The sequence below is a fragment of the Salmo salar genome, chromosome ssa14, assembly GCF_905237065.1.
Source record: "Salmo salar chromosome ssa14, Ssal_v3.1, whole genome shotgun sequence".
NCBI lineage: Eukaryota > Metazoa > Chordata > Actinopteri > Salmoniformes > Salmonidae > Salmo > Salmo salar.
This window is the reverse complement of record NC_059455.1, coordinates 27,171,917-27,195,425: the sequence shown is the minus strand read 5'-3', so window position 1 is coordinate 27,195,425 and position 23,509 is coordinate 27,171,917. Positions and strand designations below refer to the sequence as shown.

Sequence of the window (23,509 nt, the reverse complement as noted above, 5' to 3'; positions counted from 1 at the left end):
TTATTTGACATTATGAAGCTTACCATAGTTCCCCAGAACGGTTGAAACAGTCATGTGTTTGTTTGTAAATAGCACAACAGGAGAAAGCTGGAGCAGGTGAGTCCAGCTGTGTATTGACAGGGGTCACGTTTATTGAATGTCAAGTGTATTTTTGCTTCAATAGAGTGATCAAGGACGTGCAACTATAGTTTTCCTTCACACATTCTGCAGAAAATAGCTTCATTGTCATCAGATGACAACAGAAGTGCAACACTATTTGGCTGGCAGCCACACAAGTAAATGACCTTGCAAAGAAAAAGCAAGGTCTTTTTGCAAAAAAAAAAATGCATGACCATAATATTTCTAATGTTTATCATAGAAATAACATAGCCAGCTACATTTCCTAATGTTTTGCTTAAAAGTTCATCTGGCATTTTACCGGAGAAAAGTAGGCTGGCTACACTGAGAAAAGTACCAGCGAAAAGTAGCTACATATATATATATATATATATATATCAGTCAGAGCGCCGTCTGCTGATAGAATGCCCGTTCGTGAATTGTCAGCCGAGTGGAAAAGTACAACCGAAGCACAAAATGTGTCTGATGCGGAGCACAAATTACAATAAGCATTTTAGATCTGCAGTTACAAAATGCAGCAAGATATTTATGCATTTAATATTTTTTCCTGCGTGAAAAACAAAGATTTCTGCTTTAATGAAACCCCTAACTTAAACTTGCTCATTATCTAAGTGGCCGAATTAATAAGGTGACGGGGCATGATATTGTGTTAGGTTTCTGCAGTAGGATATATGCATGGTTTTCAAGGGAAGCCAGGCTTCCCAAAAATGTTTACCAAGAAGAAGCATACAAATAATGTGTCTTTCGTCTCTATGTTTCATAAAAGTCCTTCAATTTTCAAGAGGCTGAATGAATCTCACCAGAGAAAGTATCCAAGCGAACGAAACAGCGCCCTCTGTCTCAGTAAGTGTAGCCCATCTATCTGATGCTGTCGGGTCAAAAAGAGAATGACATTGTTGCTGCCCATAGCATTCAATGCAAGGGAAGCCAGCAAGCATTTGGCCTCTCTTGATAAAAAAAAGTATAAAATAATAGCCAATCACTGTTGAGCTAAACTGAGTGAGTTCAGTTGTGAATGGTTCAGCTGCTAGCTAGCTAGGTAGCTAACCAAAATCGTTAATTTCCTAAATTAGCCATGGATGGAGATAGGGATTTGGACATGTGGGTTTACTTTATTCTCTGTATTGGCCAATGATTGTAACAGTGATTCTGATCTAACCATAAATGCATACATTATGCCCCTGGCCTGAGAGGATGGAAGCTAGATGTAGTATGCTAATGTTAATTAGCTGGCCTGGCGCATCATTGCCCATGAAAGGAAGTTAGCCTAACGAGCAAGTGTTTTAGCCAGGTAGCCTAGGGCAACAAAAACTAAAAGGGTGTTTAGGCAACAAGAAAGAGGAGAACGGAATTGCCATCTCTCCACAAGTAGGGTGAGTCAACACGTTTTTTTCTACTTGCATCCGTACACGTGCACATTCGCGCCATGGACTGCTGCATCATATTTAGCTTACGTTGTTTGGACTAAATCGTTTTTGGTATCTTTTAGTTGTCACTGTATTAGACTAAGCATAGGCGATTAGATGATGTTGAAATGTTGAAGTTATGCTTGTATAGCGGAAGCAGCACCTGTTTTCTTTGTGACTTGCGGTAACTCTGTGGTTCTAAATCCGTAGTTGTTTAGTGGAAACATTCACTTGCTTGACCATGAATATGTTTTGTGGACTTCACCAGACAGATGTTGCTCTCCGGTTTTGTGATGAAACAAAGATGTGGTTAAATTTATTCTGCCACTGTCTTCTTATTGTCTCGACCTTAGGCCTGTACACACACACACACACGTTCAAAAGTTTGGGGTCACTTAGAAATGTCCTTGTTTTTGAAAGTTAAGCACATTTTTTGTCCATTAAAATAACATCAAAGTGATCAGAAATTCAGTGTAGACATTGTTAATGTTGTAAATGACTATTGTATCTGGAAACGGCAGATTTTTTTATGGAATATCTACATAGGCGTACAAAGGCCCCTTATCAGCAACCATCACTCCTGTGTTCCAATGGCACGTTTTGTTAGCTAATCCAAGTTTATCATTTTAAAAGGCTAATTGATCATTAGAAAACCCTTTTGCAATTATGTTAGCAGAGCTGAAAACTGTTGTTCTCATTAAAGAAGCAATACAACTGGCCTTCTTTAGACTAGTTGAGTATCTGGAGCATCAGAATTTGTTGGTTTGATTACAGGCTAAAAATGGCCAGAAACAAAGAACTTCCTTCTGAAACTCATCAGTCTATTCTTGTTCTGAGAAATTAAGGCTATTCCATGCGAGAAATTGCCAAGAAACTGAAGATCTCATACAACGCTATGTAGTACTCCCTTCACAGAACAGCGCAAACAATCTCTAACCAGAATAGAAAGAGGAGTGGGAGGCCCCGGTGCACAACTGAGCAAGAGGACAAGTACATTAGTGTCTAGTTTGAGAAACATACGCCTCACAAGTCCTCAACTGGCAGCTCATTAAATAGTACCCATAAAACACCAGTCTCAACGTCAACAGTGAAGAGGCAACTCCGGGATGCTGACCTTCTAGGCAGAGTTCCTCTGTCCAGTGTCTGTGTTCTTTTGCCCATCTTAATCTTTTCTTTTTATTGGGCAGTCTGAGATATGGCTTTTTCTTTGCAATTCTGCTTAGAAGGCCAGCATCCTGGAGTCGCCTATTCACTGTTGATGTTGAGACTGGCGTTTTGCGGGTACCATTTATTGAAGCAGCCTCACACTCCTCTTTCCACTCTGGTTAGAGCCAGTTTGCGCTGTTATGTGAAGGGAATAGTACACAGCGTTGTACCAGATCTTCAGTTTCTTGGCAATTTCTCACATGGAAAAGCCTTCATTTCTCAGAACAAGAATAGACTGACGAGTTTCAGAAGATAGTTCTTTGTTTCTGGCCATTTTTAGCCTGTAATCGAACCCACAAATGCTGATGCTCCAGATACTCAACTAGTCTAAAGAAGGCCAGTTTTATTGCTTCTTTAATCAGAACAGTTTTCAGCTCCGCTAACATAATTGCAAAAGGGTTTTCTAATGATCAATTAGCCTTTTAAAAATGGTAAACTTGGATTAGCTGACAACGTTCCATTGGAACACAGGAGTGATGGTTGCAGATACTGGGCCTCTGTATGCCTATGTAGATATTCCATTAACCCCCCCCCCCCCCCCCAATAGTAATTTACAACATTAACAATGTCTACACTGTATTTCTGATCAATTTGATGTTATTTTAATGGACCAATTTTTTGGGCTTTTCTTTCAAAATCAAGGACATTTCTAATTGACCCAAACTTTTGAACAGTAGTGTGTGTGATATATATATATGAACTAACCGGTTACAGAGCAAACAACGCAATTATCACAACACATGTTGTAATATTACTTTTTCCCCATGGCTAGGCTTCCCTAGTGATTTTACCCACACACCACTACTGGCGTTCTGCCTTGTTTGAGAAGTCAAAGCCCTTTGGATGAGTTCTGTACAGCTGCCACTGCAGCTTGATTTCCTTGTGTTTCTTTCTCCTCTCCGTTCAACATGCACTGTCTTAGGGCTTGTGGCCCATCATATACTCCGCAGTTACACACTTTTATAGACACTTGAAGTAGTGTGATCATGTGAGCACAGACATTACCAGGCAGACATGATGGCTCTGACTGGTGTCTTCCTGCCGCTAGCAGGTCCTGCTCCTTCCGCTTCTTACTCCTCCTCAGGCTGCCGAACCTCTTCATGGACACCAGCGGGTTAAAGCGATGGTTTCAACACCCAATATGGACCATGACCATCCGGGACGAGTCACAACTGTAGGGCACCACTACCCAAATGTGTGACGAAATAGCTACTCCGTCTGATCCATGTTTATAAATAGAATAAAACTAAATGTGTTAAAGATTACAAGATCTGTGCCAAAATGAAATTAAAGATATGTCCAGGGAAGGGTCTTTCCCAACCAGTCACAAGCTTATTGAAAGTCTCATGAGAAAGGCTACTCTTCTAGCTCTAGATGGCCTTGTGTTGGTCTTCTGGAAAGAGCTGAACCTTTCCTAGCAGGATGTGCTTTGGATTGGAGGGTCCTCTTCAGTCAATGGGCTATCTTAGATGAAGGTCGTCTTTGTTCTCCTGAGTAGATCTGTTAAGAGATGCCTCTTCTCCTTCCCATTGATGTGCCATCTGTCATTTAGACATGGTTGGTCTTCATGCTTGCATTTCTTGGAAAGTTAAGGATCTCTTCTGATATTTTCTTATTTCTGTAAGCTCATTCATTAAAATGTCTCAGTGAGTCCAGAAAGCTCTCAGGGTATTGGTGTCTGTGGCAGCTCACAAGCAGGGAAAGAAAGATAGAATTTCCACACGTCCTATGTGAGACTAGGTCCAACACTCCCAAGTGATGATGCACAGCGTAGCACAGTTTAGCACAGCACACACAGGCTCTCTTCCTCTCGCTCACTCACTCTCTCGTTCTGCTGAATTTCACTCTGCTCCTCCTCTCCTTCTGTTCTGTTCTGGTTAGACTGTCTCTCGCGCTCGGCTCTATTTTGCTCCTCTCTCTGCAGAGCTCTAGTAGTGGCGGCAGGTGCAGCTGTGGGTGGCGTCTAAAATAGTACGCGTTTCAGCAGCCTGTAAAAGGAGGCCAGCCCGGGAGGGACACACAAAGTGATTGGCTAAGTGTCTGCGTCCCCCTTAACCCCAAAGAACACGTTCAAATCATCACTCACATCTGTCTCGGTCTTCACGTGTACATACTCATAACACTATATCTAAATCAGGGACGGGCTACTGGCGGCCCGCAAGCCCCCCCTTATGTAGGCACGTGGATCAATTTCACAAAAAAATAAGTTACAATAATAGAATACACAAGGTGTTATTTCGAAATGTTGTTGTGCATCAGCAGTCACTCAATTTGTCCATGTCAGCTAAATTGTTTTAGATTGGTAAGCAGTGGTGGGAAAAGTACGCAACTGCCATACTTGAGTAAAAGTAAAGATACCAGATGGTACCATTTTCTTTTTTTACAGAAAGCCAAAGCATGTGTGTGTTTAGTGAGTCCACCAGATCAGAGGCAGTAGGGATGACCAGGGATGTTTGGTTGATAAGTGCATGAATTGTACTATTTTCCTGTCCTGCTAAGCATTCAAATTGTAACGAGTACTTTTGGGTGTCAAGGGAAATGTATGGAGTAAAGTACAATATTTTCTTAAGGAATGTAGTGAAGTAAAAGTAGTCAAAAAAAAATAGTAAAGTACAGATACCCCCCCAAAAAACAACTTAAGTAGTACTTTAAAATATTTTTATACCAAGTTAGTATAGCTATGTAAACTTGTGGTAAGCAATGTTGAATTACCAACCGGGGTGGGCCCATTGATCATCAGCTATCATATAAGAACACAGCAAACACTTGCCTCCACCCTTGGGCAAAACGTGTAGAATTGCAGCAAACTTGCTTTAAAACTGCAACATTTTCTCTACGCCCCATTGCAAAATGTGCATAATTGACTGAACTTGAAAACAGCGTTGTTGTTTTTTTTTTTTTACCTTCGCTGTCACAAGGGGGGCTGCTAAAATGTGGGAGGGGGACACTGCAGCCCCTCATGATAAATCGTTTTTGTGGCCCCCACCCCCATCAAAGTTGCTCATCCCTGATCTATATAAAAACCAAAAGGTGTCATAAGAGTGCCTTCAGCAAGTATTCATACCCCTTGACTTATTTCACATTTTGTTGTGTTACAGACTGAATTTAAATAGACGTTTCTTACCCATCTACACACAATACCCCATAACGACAAAGTGAAAACATTAGACATTTTTGGTAATTTATTGAAAATTAAATACAGAAATATCTCATTTACTTAAGTATTCACATTACTTTGTAGAAGCACCTATGGAAGTGATTACAGCTGTGAGTCTTTCTGGATAAGTCCAAGAGCTTTCCACACCTGGATTGTGAAACATTTGCACAATATTCTTTTCAAAATTCAAGCGCTGTCAAATTAGTTGTTGATCATTGCCAGAGAACCCTTTTTCAGATCTTGCCATAGATTTAAGTGAAAACTAACTCGGCCACTCAGGATCATTCACTGTCTTCTTGGTAAGCAACTACAGCGTAGATTCGGCCTTGTGTTTTAGGTTATTGTCTTGCTGAAAGGTGAATTAATCTCCCCATAACTGGTGGAAAGCAGACTGAAGCAGGTTTTCCACCAGGATTTGGCCTGTGCTTAGCTCCATTCCATTTATTATTATTTATTTATTTTTATCTGAAAAACTCCCCAGTCCTTCACGATTACAAGCATACCCATACATGATGCAGCCACCACTATGCTTGAAAATATAGAGTGGTACTCAGTGATGTGTTGTATTTGCCCTAAACATACACTTTGTCCTGAATACAAAGTGTCATTTGATTTGCCACATTCTTTGCAGTATTACTTTAGAGTCTTGTTGCAAACAAAATGTTTTGGAATATTTTTATTCTATACAGGCTTCCTTTTCACTCGGTCAATTAGGTTAGTATTGTGGAGTAACTAAAATGTTGATCCATCCTTAGTTCTCCTATCAAAGCCATTCAACTCTGTTTTAAAGTCACCATTGGCATCATGGTGAAATCCCGGAGCAGTTTCCAAGTGAATTAGGAAGGACGCCTGTATCGCTGTAGTGACTGGGTGTACTGATACACCATCCAAAGTGGAATTAACAACTTCACCAAGCTCAAAGGAATATTCAATGTCGGCTTTTTTTTTATATATATTTTTTTATACCCATCTACCAATAGGTGCCCTCTGGTCTTTATGGTTGAATCTGTGTTTGAAATTCACTGCTCGACAGAAAGACCTTACAGATAATGGGGTACAGAGTGTATGTGTGGGGTACAGAGATGAGGTAGTCAATCAAAAAAAATTATGTTAAACACTTTTATTGCACACAGAGTGAGTCCATGCAACCTGTTCAATTTTTATTCCTGAACTTTAGGTTTGCCATAGCAAAAGGGTTGAATACATATTGACTCTAAACATTACAGCTTTTCATTTTTTATTAAATTTGTTAAAAAAAATGAAAAACAATTCCACTTTGACATTATGGGGTGTTGTGTGTAGGCCAGTGACAAAAACCCCCAAACGTAATCCATTTTAATTTCAGGCTGTATTACATCAACATGTGGAAAAAGTAAAGGGGTGTGAATACTTTCTGAAGGCACTGTATGTACTTCTAGTGGAACATTCTGCCTCGCAGAGCGACAGCTAGGTCAGTTCACTGTCCCAGTACTGTAGCTAACTCAGGAAGACTGACCTTTAAAAAGTGCTGATCCCAGCCCCAGATCACCTCAACCATCCTCAGCTGACTGAAGGGACGCCCCCAAGGTCTTTCCCTGGTCTGGCCTGGCGGCTGTGGAGTCATCTGATCAGATGGGTTCCACACACCCTCCCACCACCACACACCCTGTGATGACCCAGTTAGGTATGACTGACTGGCTTCTACACTACCCCAGATCCATTAAAATGGTTATGCAACTGAGCAGCCCAAACAAGTCAAACAGTTCAGCAGAGCATGAATGTGGAGATGCAGTCAGTGTTAACTTTGACCTGCTCCTATGACACCTCAATTGTTTTTACGCTGGGGTTACATAAACTAGGGATAAAAAAATCTGAGCATTTCCTTTTCTTTCTCTAGACTTCTCTTGGCTTAAGGACAACAAAGTCAAGGTATTGGATTGGCCAACACAAAGCCCTGACCTCAATTTGTAAAAAAAACTACCCACTTCCTTAATTTACTGACCACACACACAGAATGCAGGTTGGGGGGTGCGCCTGCATGTCTGAAGAGCTTTGTTCGAGTCTGTCTGGACATTTCCAGATGAAGCCATGAATGTTGAAATTACCTTGAAGTACAAATAGCTTATTATATTATAGTATAAAAACAAAAAGTCAATAGATGCCATGCATATAAACCCCTGTTGAAAATATTGAATTCTTGACATCCAAGCCCCAAACAATTTCTCATAACTGTGATGGATGGAAGAGAACATTCAATTAACAGGGCATAGCACACCCTTGTGGCAACTGATGCTCGATGACAACAATGGTTTAAATACACCATGAACCTTCAACAGTTGTGGCCCCAGTCAGTGTATGAGTTTCAGTACTGTTGGTGACCCATATTAATCTTCAGGAAAAAAACAGAGCTTGCCCCAAGCTAAGGCCTGGCCCCAGACGGAGCGTTCCGTTATAAGCTGCCAAACAACTCTTCATAGGAACTGGGAAGAATGGGTGAACACCAGCCAGGGAAAATGACTCCCCTTTTAGGTGTTTTAACCAAAGTATTTCTATGCACAACAGATTGATTTTAATTAGACCATTAACTATACAAGTACTGAGACTGAAGAGCTTAAGTCCTTCGGTTAACTAACAAATCACTTCCAACCAATCATTAATTTGGTAACAGTTAACGTGAAACCTAAAGTCAAAGGCTACATAACACAGTCATAATCATGACACTGGTTTAAACAGTCATAACTGTTCATTTATTTTTAAATCTACAGTTTCCTTTAGTACTGTGTCTGTAGTCCAAGGCCTTTGTAATGTTTTAAAGAGTAAATACTAAGCAACATTACTAACAGGGTTGCGTGTTGACTCTTAACTTTGGTGGTCACATGCAATAGTATCATTCACAATGTAAATTTAATCCTTAAGTCCTAATAATTCATACTTCTATGGATATTAGCTAGAAAACATGTGCTTGGACTAGTTCAATGAATCCCAGAGGCCAGCAACACAATATGGCATTCTGGCTTTAGAGTCCACCCATGAAGGCCAGAAAACATAAGCTAAACAAAGCCCTCTATGTTGTCACTTTCTTTCTTTTAACCCCAACAGGAAGTTGTTGAAACTGATAAGAGTCTAAATAAGGAAGGAAGCACATCTGTCTGCAGTCCTCTAATAATACTGTATGGCCCTCTCTAAACTTAAGACCCAGAATGGTCTTGGTCATGATGGGTCACTGGGCTCTCAGGACATGGCAAAAAGATAGATGTTTGCATTGTGTTTGCTTTCCAGAAGGGGACTGCTGCCCCCTACAGCTCTGGCAGGGCTTTTTAGCACTAATGCGCTAGGACTGTCTAGGGTCTTACCATTTTGTGACCGTTTTCTTTTGATGAGCTATCGGTGTTTGCTATGGTATTTATTCCATATTATTACAGTGTGTCTGCACATAATTCAGTCATTGATAATTCTGTCAAACTCAAAGTCTAAGACCACAATAATGCTGATAACTTCCTGCCTTGAGGTTTTTCAGCAAATACAGGAAACCAGTCGGCTCTTTGAAATACATTTATTTGTATTACCTTTCCTGGTCCTAGAGAAGAGCTTGATGCTAGAGTTGGATGATGAGTTGGGCGAAGAGCGGAATATACCACTGAAGCAACGGGGGGATTTGGGCGGTGAGGGGACCTGGTGGGTGGAGGGGTAGGGGGAAATGGTTCTGGTTGAGCCAGGGCTGATCCGGGACTGGGCAGGGGCAGCCATGGGACTGGAGGGTTGGCTGACACCGGCAGGACCACCCCTCACAAAGAGTCCTTTAGTTGGGCTGACAGAGTGGCTGCAGACCTCTCCCTGAGATAGAAGAGAGGGGAAGGTATTTAATTGACATACACTCATGCAAATACCTTGTTTGTTTATGCACGATGTGTCACTATACAGTTAAGCAGAATGATATATTGACACCTGGGAATATTGTGACAGAGGCTTTGTGGACTGTAGTCAAAGAAACCACATTAGCATTAAATAAAAATGTTTCACCTCACAATTTCAATCTGTTTGATTTATAATGCATTAGCGCCTGAGTGGAATATATAAGGCTTGACAGTCTGTAGGAGATGCCCACGGCTTGGGTGAAGTCACTTCTCTGTCTGAGATATGAAACCATGTGACCTTACCCCGTGGAACTGCATGCATACAGTAGTAGCACCCAGTGTTGGGAAGCTACTCTGAAAAAAATAGTTTACCAAGCTACCAATTACTTCACACTGGAAGAAGTTAAGCTACACTAAAGTTACCATTAAGAAAAAAAACACTGTTTATTTAAAGTTACTTTGAAAAAGTAGCTCATCACTACATCTAAACTACTTTGTGAAAAATTATCATATGTAATTCTGAAAATGTCAGACTACAAATTGCAAGAACTGTTCACTTTGGGGTCATATGATAACAGAAGGTGTAATTTAGCCTATTGAACACAAAAACTGTTTCAAGTAGGAACTAGGCAGGTCTGGTCCCAAAAAATGAAATTGCCTACTTCACCCATATTCTTTTTGCAAAAAAAATAGTGTGGAGTTCCAGTAGTTAGCTACACTGCTACATGGCAAAAACAGTAATCAACTACTGAAAACACTACCTAGATATGAATTTAGTTCAACTACCACCAAGCTACTACCAAATTTAATTCAATTACTAGTTGAACTACAGAGTTCACTACTCCAACACTGGTAGCATCACAAGGAAGTATCATGTTGTGAGCTCTATCCAGCCAATAACACCATTGGCTGGTTTTAGGGGTCGATAAGGCCAGATGGCCAATGACAGAGCACCTGGGGGTGACACAGGATTCCTCACAATGCTCTGACTACCCAGGTCCAGAGATGTTTACAGGGGTTAAACCCTAAATAAAAAACACATACGGTGGCACTTCCTGGTATTTTGAAAGTTCTGTACCTTGAAAACTGATTGCTGACATGAAAAACATTTTAGGGTTGCATCAGAGGACTAATGAAACAAATACCAAAATATAGTTTGAGTGGTATTTTCCTTTAAGTCGATCTAAGATTGATTGTCTGCAGGGACCAGTTGACTTTTTTTCATGGAAGAGGTTAAGACCATTATGCTTTTAGGGATTATTATGTATTAAACTGCAAATGATTTTTTTTACCCCTTTTTCGTGGTATTCAATTGATAGTGACAGTCTTGTCTCATCGCTGCAACTCCCGTACGAACTTGGGAGAGGCGAAGGTCGAGAGCCGTACGTCCTCCGAAAAACACAACACAACCAACCGCACTGCTCCTTGACACAATGCCCACTTAACCTGGAAGCCAGCTGCACCAATGTGTCAGGAGACCTTGTCAATGTGCACTGCGCCCGGCCCACCACAGGAGTTGCTAGTACGCAATGGGACAAGGACATCCCTGCCGGCCAAACCCTCCCCTAACCCGGACGACGCTGAGCCTGCCGGTCGCGGCCGGCTGCGACAGAGCCTGGACTCAAACCCAGAATCTCTAGTGGCACAACAAGCATTGCAATGCAGTGCCTTAGACCACAGCGCCACTCGGGGGGGCCCCCATTAAACTTCAAGTTTAACCTATTCCAGTCCTTTTCAATATATACATTTTTTAAATCCCATATGACGGAACTCCATTGCAGTGACCAAGAACATTAACCCCTGTGTTTAATAGTATTACAGATTTTTTTTATTTTACCGTTATTTAACCAGGTAAGTTGACTGAGAACACGTTCTCATTTACAGCAACGACTTGGGGAATAGTTACAGGGGAGAGGAGGGGGATGAATGAGCCAATTGACTGTAGGACACCAGCTAGCTTACAGTGGACTGCCTATCTGGGAAACAGGTTAAAGCATTGCTTTGTGTTGTGGGTAAATGTGCTAGATTGAGACTGAGAAGGAGCTCCGTCAAACATGTCTGAAGGGGAAACTCACAGAGTAAGGCTGCCTAATTTTAAGCCGCACCTGGCGGTCAGTGAAAAAGCAGTGCAACAGCCTGTGTTGCAAAAAAATATATGGGTAAAAGTGGGACATTTCATACACTTATTAGCTAAAGCCTATTGGGGATTGTGCTACTGTATATTAATAAGTGAATGCGAAAATGTTGTGATAAAACACTAGCAGTGTTTTTAGATGAAACAGTAAAATATTGCAGAGAAGTGTTTAGGTGACAGAAAACAGGCTATGAACTCAAAAGGACTGCCAAGAGAAAATTACAACCACGCCTACAGTGAATTTGGGAGAAGTTTCTCTAAACATTCCCTATTGGTCCAGATATACTGGTACTGTACAACATATCACAAAATCTGTCCTGAGCCTCTAGTTTCCTTTCCACAATGTTTGAGCATGATATTAGCTTAAGACTGGCCCTACTCTACAGACATTTCTGTTTGGCCAATCCTGTGACAAATCTGAGAGAGACAGCCCACACCCTACTTCTCTGTTTGCCAACAAACTTTCTTATTGCGCAACAGCGTGTTTAGGCAAGCTAGTCAGATTGGAGAGTTTTATCAGCTAGTTCAAAACATGAGGAGAGACCGGTGGTTCAAGTTAAGTTATGGTCACATGCACAAGTGAGATGTCTTTCTTGCAAGCACTAATTCACTACACACAGTTGAAAAAAAATATATCAAGAAGGAATCAAATCCTATAATTCAGAGAAAAGACTGAGGTTGTTGGGAAAATAACTACTGAAAGCACTTAAAGACCGACTCAGACAATGTAAAAGACTGAGAAGGAAGAGAAGCTTGCTTTGTAGAAAAGCATGATAGAAGGCTAGTAAAAATTCTCACTCAGTGAGAAGAAGCAAAACGAAACCGCTACCAACTCAAAACCAAAGACGACACATATAGTAAGAGATTGCACAACCAAGAAGTTGTCTAAACATCTCTGTAGGGCTGACCCCAATTAGACAACTGGTCGATTGTTTGGTCTTCAGGCTGTTGGTCAACCGAGAGTTTTAGTTGAGCAGTAACACATACATATAACCTGTTTTTGCTTTGTCATTATGGAGGTATTGTGTGTAGATTGATGAGGGGAGAAAAAAAAAGCGATTTAATATATTTTAGAATAACGCTGTAATGTAACAAAATGTGAAGAAAGTCAAGGGGTCTGAAAACCTTCCAAACGCACGGTACACACAACCAGTCAAAAGTTTGGACACATACTCATTCAAGGGTTTAACTTCAATTTTTACTATTTTCTACATTGTAGAATAATAGTGAAGACATCAAAACACATATGGAATCATGTAACCAAAAGTAAAAAAATATATTTAAAAAAAAAGTTAAATAAATAAATACAAATATATTTTATAGTTGAGATTCTTCAAAGTAGCCACCCTTTGTCTTGATGACAGCTTTGCACACTCTTGGCATTTTCTGAACCAGCTCATGAGGTAGTCACCTGGAACACATTTCAATTAACAGGTGTGCCTTGTTAAAAGTACATTTGTGAAATGTCTTTCTTCTTAATGTGTTTGAGCCAATCAGTTGTGTTGTGACAAGGTAGGGGGGTATACAGAAGATAGCCCTATTTGGCAAGAACAGATCAAATAAGCAAAGAGAAATGACAATCCATCATTACTTTAAGACATGAAGGTCAGTCAATGCGGAACATTTCAAGAACTTTGAACGTTTCTTCAAGTGCAGTCGCAAAAACCATCAAGCGCTATGATGAAACTGGCTCCCATGAGGACCGCCACAGGAAAGGAAGACCCAGAGTTACTTCTGCTGCAGAGGATAAGTTCAATAGAGTTACCAGCCTCAGAAATTGCAGCCCAAATAAATGCTTCACAGAGTTCAAGTAACAGACATCTCAACAGCAACTATTCAGAGGAGACTGCGTGAATCAGGCCTTCATGGTCGAATTGCTGCAAAGAAACCACTACTAAAAGGACACCAATAAGAAGAGACTTGCTTGGGACAAGAAACACGAGCAATGGACATTAGACCGGTGGAAATCTGTTCTTTGGTCTCATGAGTCAAAATTTGAGATTTTTGGTTCCAACCGCTGTCTCTTTGTGAGATGCCGAGTAGGTGAACGGATGATCTCTGCATGTGTGGTTCCCACAGTGAAGCATGGAGGAGGTGGTGTGATGGTGCTTTGCTGGTGACACTGTCGGTCATTTATTTAGAATTCAAGGCACACACAGTTGAAGTCGGAAGTTTACATACACAATCAAATCAAAGTTTATTTGTCACGTGCGCCGAATAGAACAGGTGTAGACCTTACAGTGAAATGCTTACTTACAGGCTCTAACCAATAGTGCAAAAAAAGGTATTCGGTGAACAATAAGTAGATAAAGAAATAAAAACAGTTAAAAAAAGACAGGCTATATACAGTAGCGAGGCTACAAAAGTAGCGAGGCTACATACAGACACCGGTTAGTCAGGCTGATTGAGGTAGTATGTACATATGGTTAAAGTGACTATGCATATATGATGAACAGAGAGTAGCAGTAGCGTAAAAGAGGGGTTGGCAGGTGGGACACAGTGCAGATAGCCCAGTTAGCCAATGTGCGGGAGCAGTGGTTGGTCGGCCCAATTGAGGTAGTATGTACATGAGTGTATAGTTATAGTGACTATGCATATGATAAACAGAGAGGTAGCAGCAACATAAAAAGAGGGGTTGCGGGGGGGCTCACAATGCAAATAGTCTGGGTAGCCATTTGATTACCTGTTCAGGAGTCTTAGCCAAAAACATTTAAACTCCGTTTTTCACAATTCCTGACATTTAATCCTAGTAAATATTCCCTGTCTTAGGTCAGTTAGGATCACCACTTTATTTTAAGAATGTGAAATGTCAGAATAATAGTAGAGAGAATGATTTATTTCAGCCAAATACATTTATTTCTTTCACCACATTCCCAGTGGGTCAGAAGTTTACATACACTCAATTAGTATTTGGTAGCATTGCCTTTAAATTGTTTAACTTTGGTAAAACGTTTAGGGTAGCATTCCACAAGCTAATAATAATATTGAATGCATTAAAATAAAATGACTGTAACAAACACTGTAGAGTTAGGAATTAACAGTAACTGTACTGCTGGTGATATATGTAATGGAGAATTGATATACACTAACAATCAAACAAGTCACAATAAAATTATGAATGTGCACAAATTGGCGGGAGAGAGCGCATTCTGGAGAGAGAAGTGCGTTGTGCATCTAGGTGCATGCTTAATCCGACATATGCATTGGCCATGGAGCATTTACGGTGATATGGCCTCAGCAGAAGTCAGGGCATTCATACTTCTTGCGCTTCGTGGAAGAATGCCCTGATTTCTGCTGAGTCCATTCTTGCCCTGACTTGCTACAGTATTATTTCAGTCTTTCTCTTCTCATTGTCAGAGTGGCACATTGTTTGCAGAGTGCACAACCTACACTACACTTGTGAGAAACAAGGTTTGGTTTATTGAATTCCATTTAATAGTTCTGTGAATTTAGTAATTGTCTTTTGTTTGGCGCGCTCCTGTCAATGTTGAGCCCACACAAACCTCCCTTTTTCAAGACACTGTCTTTCAAAGATATTTGGATTTCTACGAATTAACGTCACAGATCTTCAACATAAAGGTCTTAAATACTGTTTCCCATGCTTGTTCAATGAACCATAAACAATTAATGAACATGCACCAGTGGAACGGTCGTTAAGACACTAACAGCTTACAGACGGTAGGCAATTAAGGTCACAGTTATGAAAACTTAGGACACTAAAGAGGCCTTTCTAATGACTCTGAAAAACACCAAAAGAAAGATGCCCAGGGTCCCTGCTCATCTGTGTGAACGTGCCTTAGGCATGCTGCAAGGAGGCATGAGGACTGCAGATGTGGCCAGGGCCATAAATTGCAATGTCCGTACTGCGAGACGCCTAAGACGGCGCTACAGGGAGACAGGACGGACAGCTGATTGTCCTCGCAGTGGCAGACCACGTGTAACAACACCTGCACAGGATCGGTACATCCAAACATCACAGCTGTGGGACAGGTACAGGATGGCAACAACAACTGCCCGAGTTACTCTGGAGCGGGATCGATTTGGAGGTGGAGGGTTCGTCATGGTCTGGGGCCATGTGTCACAGCATCATCGGACTGAGCTTGTTGTCATTGCAGGCAATCTCAATGCTTTGCGTTACAGGGAAGACATCCTCCTCCCTAATGTGGTACTCTTCCTCCAGGCTCATCGTGACATGACACTCCAGCATGACAATGCCACCAGCCATACTGCTCGTTCTGTGCATGATTTCCTGCAAGACAGGAATATCAGTGTTCTGCCATGGCCATCGAAGAGCCCGGATCTCAATCCCATTGAGCACGTCAGGCACCTGTTGGATCGGAGGGTGAGGGCTAGGGCCATTCCCTCCAGAAATGTCCAGGAACTTGCAGGTGCCTTGGTGGAAGAGTGGGGTAACATCTCACAGCAAGAGCTGGCAAATCTGGTGCAGTCCATGAGGAGATGCACTGCAGTACTTATTGCAGCTGGTGGCCACACCAGATACTGACTATTACTTTTGATTTTGAACCCTCCCTTTGTTCAGGGACAGATTATTCAATTTATGTTAGTCACATGACTGTGGAACTTGTTCAGTTTATGTCTCAGTTGTTTAATCTTTTTATGTTCATACAAATATTTACACATGTTAAGTTTGCTGAATATAAAGACATTGACAGTGAGGACGTTTCTTTTTTTTGCTGAGTTTAGAAGTAGGCCTATAGGCTATCTGGCCTGCGCGCAAATGTGCCCATTTGGGGATGTGCCCATTTGGGGATCTGATAGTATTTCTGATTGGCTTAACGCATCACCACTAATGACCTGTGGAGCTTCTCAAAGTAATGTTTCTTCACCTGAAACAGCAAGCAAACAAAGTCTGTTTTTACATCCATTGAGAATTACAAAAGTTCAAAGTATTTTTTTCCCAGCTTTCTCCCTTTCGATAACCACTCAGCATGAAGGTTAAAAATGTCAAGCTCTGATCCAATGGAAATGTCATAAAATAGGCTTCTTATCAGTGCTTGACTTGGACTGAAATAGGTTCTGGGACTCATTTTGGGTGCTGGTACTGTTTATATTTAGGTGCAGGAGCTCCACAATACTTTTGAGAAAATATTCTATAAAGAGGAAATGGAGCTCAAGCAGTAGAACATTTGAGGTGCTGGATAGAGATGTGATTAACCACATGACAATGATTGAGATATGAAGACATTATTGTAAATTTAAGGAAACTGTTTCACGAAAATGTGCATATCAAAACCATATCTGGCACGCAGATCGGTAGAAATTAAGATAAATTGGCATTCCACATGAGAACGGTTGCCGACTCCTCGTGTAGCCCATTACTGGCAACTTCAGGAGAGTAATAGCAGAATCTGCAAAAGCCAGTAGGAGCGTTAAGAGAATAGTTGGGTCAGGTTAATGTTTTTTTTTCTTCTGATTATCTAGATCTCTGGCGCCCTCGAGGAATCAAACCGTAAGCTTAAAGGATCAGATAAGCTCAATGCATATAGTTGATTTTATTAAAACACATAGGGTGTGTCCATATACGGAGAAAATCCGTTTAAACATTTTGAGAAATAGATTGGTCAACAACAAAAAACAGACGACTTTCAGGCGACCAAGATTTTAATTAGACGGGATAGCCCTACATCGCTGATAACCAGTCTTTGAAACTTAGCATGCGTTCTACTATTTTAAACACCCATGTCTCAGTATAATGCTGAGCTCCTGCTACTGAGCAGAGCAATCTTCATTATGTCCAGAGAGACGACTACGTCTACAAACTCACTGTCATGTGACATCGATTTCCATGGATCATCATCAGACGTCTACCCACCCAACTAGAAGTACCACGGCACTCCATCCACTCAGCGCTTTTCATGACATCAGAGGGCTCCGGAACAATGTCTGTCACACTGCCTGTGTCCAAACACAGTGCTCAGATAACTTAAAACTATTAAAAAGAGTCCAGTGCAGCAGTTTTTATTTCAATATCAAATAATTTCTGGGTAACAAATACCTTACTGTGATTGTTTTCAATTAAAATGGTCAAAGAAAAACAAAAATAGCTTCTTAGCAAAGAGCAATTTCTCAAGCAAGAATTTGATCAGACTGTTTGGAAGTGGTCTGAGTGGAGGGGAAAACTGAAAACTAGCTGTTATTGGCAGAGGTTTAGAACTCTTTCTTAATTGGTCTATTAACTAATTTACCATCTGCTGATGTCAACAGGCAGGCCAGAACTCCATCCCACCAAAACAGGCTGAAATTTCAAAACAGATCTTACACTAAAAGGGCATTATCATAATTTTCCAAAATTCACAGTATTATTCCAACATCAAAGTGTGGAAATATATATAAAGCACAGGAACATCATGTTTTGGACCACACTGGGCCTTTAAAATTAAGGGTAAAGGTGAGAAGCGCAATGCTGTCAGTCAAGAATAACTTAATTGTGTGTAACCACGAGTATGAAGAAAAGACAATTTACATTTGGATAGCCATCCTTGCCCGAGCCTCCAGACTTGCCGTCCAGTATGGGGAAGGCGAATGCACTTACGTCCTGCAGACAGAGAAGGCTTTTAGCCAATTTTGACAAGAAAAATGGACTATTGATGTTACATCCAGACAGTGATTGATTGGACCCAACTGTCATTTTCAGCTTTAGGTTCAATCTTTAATACTGGACAATCTGCTTCCGGCAAGACATGTAAAGCTCTGAAAGAGGAGAAACGTGTTAAACCACTACTGGGGCATGGCATGACCAGGAAATACATGTATCCTACCTTTCCGTATAGGTCTACTGTATAACATTCAAGTTCTGCATGTCAATGTTTAAAAAGGAAAAAAGGCAATAATTCGTAGCAATAAACAAATGTAATTGCATGGAGAAGGAGATGTGTATACACATCTAGAGGCATGTTTAATCCATGCACTACTCCTGGGAGGGCATGGGAAGGCATGTGATTGCATGGATCTAATGGATGCCATCCAAAGAATACCAATGAGGTGCAGCAACATGAATGTAGCAGCAGTCAGCACCGACGGTAATAATTCACTGTCATTCAAATAACGTAGGGCCTATTTGCTCTGCTTAGATAATGCACATAGTATAAATATATGATTATTATCAGATATTGTCTGGGGAAACAAAGAAACCCCATAATGATGCTAGCCTGGTTTAACCAGACTGTACACAGTGCTCACTGCTCACCATTGTTTCAGGTTAAACAGGTTGATGTGATGCCAATGCGATCAGTGATTTGGTTCATTTGAGCAGAGAGAACATGATGCAAGGGGAAACCAGAGTAATACTCTGAAATCCAATAAAATCAGGACTTTCTCTCTCGCTTCTTTGTTGCCCCTAGTTACGGTGCAGGGACACAATGCATCATGACTCAGTGGTTTAGAGCAGACCAGAGCAGTGTGTTTCCAGCTGTTTCCCTAGCTTCCTCTTTCTTCTCACACAAAAACAGATACCTTATTGCCCATAAGCCCACTAGATTGGAAATAATTGTTCTAAACATTTACTGATTATAACAATAACTGAATAACAGTAACTGAATAACAATGCTGGTGCATTTAGGAATGAAAAAGAGACCTCAGTGGTATTTGGATTGTGTAAATAGACCAGTACAGGATGAGTTTTAAGTCTGAGTATGGGATGGGCTTCAGGTCTGACATGAAATTTGACATTTATTATTTTATTAAATTAACACTGAAATTTAGATGTGCATAGACGTGAACATTTCGCCCCCAAAATCAAGTGAATAGCTGATGTTGAGTCCAGTGGCGGTTCTAGACCATTTCAACTGGGGGGGCCAAGCTGGGGCCAGTTGTACTGTTAGAGGGGCCAGTTACATTAGAAGTTATTGTGTCATATCGTTTTCTTCACTGTATTGCAGGCATTAGCAGGAAAAAGACCATGTTCATAATCATCATCATTGCCACTGTCTAATAAAGGATGTAAAAAAAAGAATGATAGCAAAAATTAGTTATGTAAAAATTATTTCATACTCCACATTTATGGGGGCCACAACGGGATCCAAAGTTGTTGTCACAGGGGCACTGCCCCCCCAGAACCACTAGTGGTTGAGTCCATGTTTTGAAGACTTGATGCTGGGTCGGCAGGTAGCCTAGTGGTTAGGGCGTTTGGACTAGTAACTGAAAGGTTGCTAGATCGAATCCCCGAGCTGACAAGGTAAAAATCTGTCGTTCTGCCCCTGAACAAGGCAGTTAACCCACTGTTGTCGTCATTGAAAATAAGAATTTGTTCTTAACGGAATTGTCTAGTTAAATAAAGGTTAAACATTTTTGGGGGAAAACTAGCATCATCTCATGCCAGTCCAAAGGTCAGGGTTGTGCAAAGAACCTGTCAAATAAAGTAACCTGAACAATGTTGTTTTTGATGTAATTACAAATGACTGCCACACACACACACACACACACACACACACACAAACAAACAAACATGACCTCAACTGTGAGGACTAGACGCTGTGAATGGGAAAAGATGCCCGGGTGATTGATGTAACAATGCGGACACCCGAACATACTTGAAAGTTACATATTTTGCAACATTATAACACAAACAGGCTTGCGCCTGTGATAATCACACACAGAAGCTACTCTTTCCACAATGCCACATCAACAAACACCTGTAGGTGTCAAATAACCGACTATCATTTACGAACTTACTGGCATGTTTAGGCGTAGTGTCCTCTTTTTCTTCGAGGTTTTCATATCCTTCTTGTTGGACTCCATCACGGTGCTTCCCATTTTCAGACTAATTACCCTGTTTTCTTTGTTTTTTAGGAGCTTGAGTAAATTGCGTGATACTATACCATACGTCTTTATCTGAAAACGAAGTTGTAAGTCAACGTTCTTTAGAAGAAACTACTTAATTCACCAGGAAGTATAGCCTACCGCATTACAGACAAGGGGTGTGTTCACATCACGAAGACTGAGCGCGCTGCTTTTCACTAACAGATGTCAGTAAAGCATGGCTTCATTATTGGTTCCTATTTCCTTGACTCCTTCCCTAGGTCCTAACTCCTTCCCTTTCCATTTCCTCCACAAATATAAACGGATTGATTGATAAAGCAGAGCACAGCATCACATGTTATTCAAAGGGATATGTTAGGGGTGGGGGACTTTCACTGGCTGACCATTTCAGATCGTCAAACTCAGAAAGGAATAGGAATCGGGACAATGATTGAAATGGAACACATACACACGTTCTGTCTTTCTTACATGCAGTGTGTGGGTTAACGTGAGCAAAACAAGTAGCCTCCAGATGAATATGTTGCTGATATCCTACAGCAAGGCAGATCTCAGCCATTCTTTCTCCGTCACTCCATCTGTTGCATGTACGTAGAATAGATGATGCATGAGCCATCCGTTCCCATTCCACTCTGCACCGCCCCCCCTCATTGATAAAATGCCTTGTTTGCCCTCAATTACACGTTTTTGCTCTCTCCAACAGCTCTTGTTTCAGTTCGTTTATACATTTAAACATGGACCTAATTAATGGCAGGCCATACTTTTATAAATTATATTTTTTATCCGATGTCTTCAATTGCTAAATAATATATTATGAATGTAATACTAACAAAAAGTGTATGGCGATGAAAGTGATGGCTGTAGTTGCCATATTTGGCCAGTGGGTGTCTTACAATACTCCAGCCTCGTCTATTCCAAGGGGTCCTTCCTATGGGTCAGGCAGATGTATGCGATTTCTGAAGGCACAAACAAAATAATTAAGATGTAAAATAGTTTATTTTGTAAATGCTTCTAAATTTAATTCCAAACGCCAACCCCCATATTTCTCTGTACACTTCTAAATGCATTTTAAAAACATTTTGAGACTACAGGACCAAGAAAAATTTAGCACAAACACACTGGTAGGACGATGTCATTTTATACAAGAGAAGAAAAATATCCAAGAAACAATTTTGTTACAACCATTCATTGAGAAAATATATACAATTGAGTCTTCGGAAAGTTAAAAAAATACATGCCATATACATTACAAGTTCTAAGACTGTCTCCAATATTTTACAGTCGAGTTGAAATTGTGCTCGCAAAACATCTTCTAACTACTGTATGTGGCTTGTGATGTGTCAATATCACATACATTTCTGATTAAGTAGAATGTCATCTCTTTTCAAAATGTAGCACCACCAAATGTCCCGACTTTTTCCTCTGCAAGAAACATTATTTTATTTTTTCAGTACACTTTAATTTCAAACGCCTGAAGCAGTAAGCAATGTCATATGACGTCTGTACACAATTTCTATGTAAAAAAAAAAGAAAAAGAAAAAGAAAAAAAAAGGTTATATTCCTACACATATTTGGGTTAAAAAGAAGTTAAAATTGTGTTTGGGTGGTTTAAAACCTTTTTCACAGCTCTATAAAATCAAACCTGATTAACAGCAAAGATGTCAGAATGATGTCTTTACCATTTTTTATTCTTTAACCAATAACTCATTTCCACACTCAGTCACCAAAAATATTTCTTTTTGAGTGGTCAAAGTACGTGTAAATCACAAAAACACTAAGCTACAATACCATACTTTTAATACAACAAAAATACTTTGTGAATTATTGTGGTTATTTTACAAATTCTGTACAGAATAATCATAATATATACTCTGAAACTGATATTATGACATCCTTCTTAAATAAACTGCAATGACAAAAAATAAAATAATTAAAAAACACCCAAACATCAAGAAGGTTAAGGTAGTATTTGGTCAGTTATTCCTATATTTTTCTTTATATACATTTGTACACAAGTAACAGAATTTCTTCAATCTTCAGAAAACAATATCAGTTTAACCTTCTTTTTACTCTCTCATCATTTTGAGAAAAAAATTCATTCATTCAATAATAAATACAAAACGTCCTCTCGAATTTCACTCAAATCACATGACAGAAACCTATGATAAAACTGACTCATGGAATCAAGTATCTTAAAGTTTGTGTGTACGTGTCATTTTTTAATTTTTTTTTTAGTGCAAGTTAATATTCCCTTCGCGGTAGTCATTGCTGTACATTCCCCATTCAGTGATGTCTACATTTAGTCAAATGGTTTTACATTTAAAGTTTTAAACAAAAGGGCCTGCCCTTAACAACCAATAGGGTCCACGCCCTGCACAGTGCGCTCTCCTCATTCGCTGGTGGATTCTCATCTGTGCCCTACTGTATATCATCTCACTAATACACAGACGCTGCACTCATTGACAGAGTCCTTCCATCAAAACCCATCCTCTCGGGTGATATGGCACGAATCACATGTCTATCTGCTGTTGTTTCTTCCTGCTCTCCTCTTTCCACACCCTTTCCTTCTGTCCATCTTCAGTCTATGCTTCCAAACATGGGAATCCATTCACGCGTGACTCTTAGGGTTTACTCAGGCCTTCTGCTCGTTCTAACAAAGTCTGAAGCACCTCTCTCTTTCTACACAGAGATCAGGGCATCTGCATAATATGGCAAGGAATGCATTTATGTTTGTTGTTGTCATTTTAGGTTTTTCTCAGTTGATCCATTTCCTGCAGTCTGCTGTTCCACAGTGACAGGCGATCTTGTGTTGGCCGTCCACGCAGTCATATTGGTAGTCGAAACAAAGCTGGAAAATAATGAAAAGAAAACAGTGATGACA

General features: G+C 40.4%; 2 protein-coding genes across 10 annotated transcripts in view; both read right to left on the bottom strand.

Moving 5' to 3' along the window:
• LOC106569190 (5'-AMP-activated protein kinase subunit gamma-2) overlaps positions 1-20,842 on the bottom strand; it is a 50,153-nt gene extending 29,311 nt beyond the window's left edge. For 2 of the 4 annotated variants that reach the window (XR_001320451.2, XM_014140284.2), the window contains exons 1-3: positions 20,545-20,842; positions 18,338-18,409; positions 9,432-9,699 (exon numbers count right to left, since the gene is read on the bottom strand). Coding sequence is in view for 3 of the 4 variants with exons in the window: in XM_014140284.2 (XP_013995759.1) it covers positions 9,432-9,699; positions 18,338-18,409; positions 20,545-20,625 (421 nt within the window). In the remaining variant the exon portion in view is untranslated. Of the gene's footprint in view, positions 1-3,734; positions 4,720-9,431; positions 9,700-18,337; positions 18,410-20,544 lie in introns of those variants that run through there. The other 2 variants (XM_014140285.2, XM_014140286.2) reach the window with 2 other exon arrangements.
• A 908-nt stretch (positions 20,843-21,750) lies between these two features.
• LOC106569192 (histone-lysine N-methyltransferase 2C) overlaps positions 21,751-23,509 on the bottom strand; it is a 138,321-nt gene continuing 136,562 nt past the window's right edge. For all 6 annotated transcript variants that reach the window (XM_014140291.2, XM_014140292.2, XM_045694148.1 and 3 more), the window contains one exon: positions 21,751-23,476. In XM_014140291.2, the coding sequence (XP_013995766.2) occupies positions 23,384-23,476 (93 nt within the window). In that variant the 3' untranslated portion in view covers positions 21,751-23,383. The remainder of the gene's footprint in view (positions 23,477-23,509) is intronic.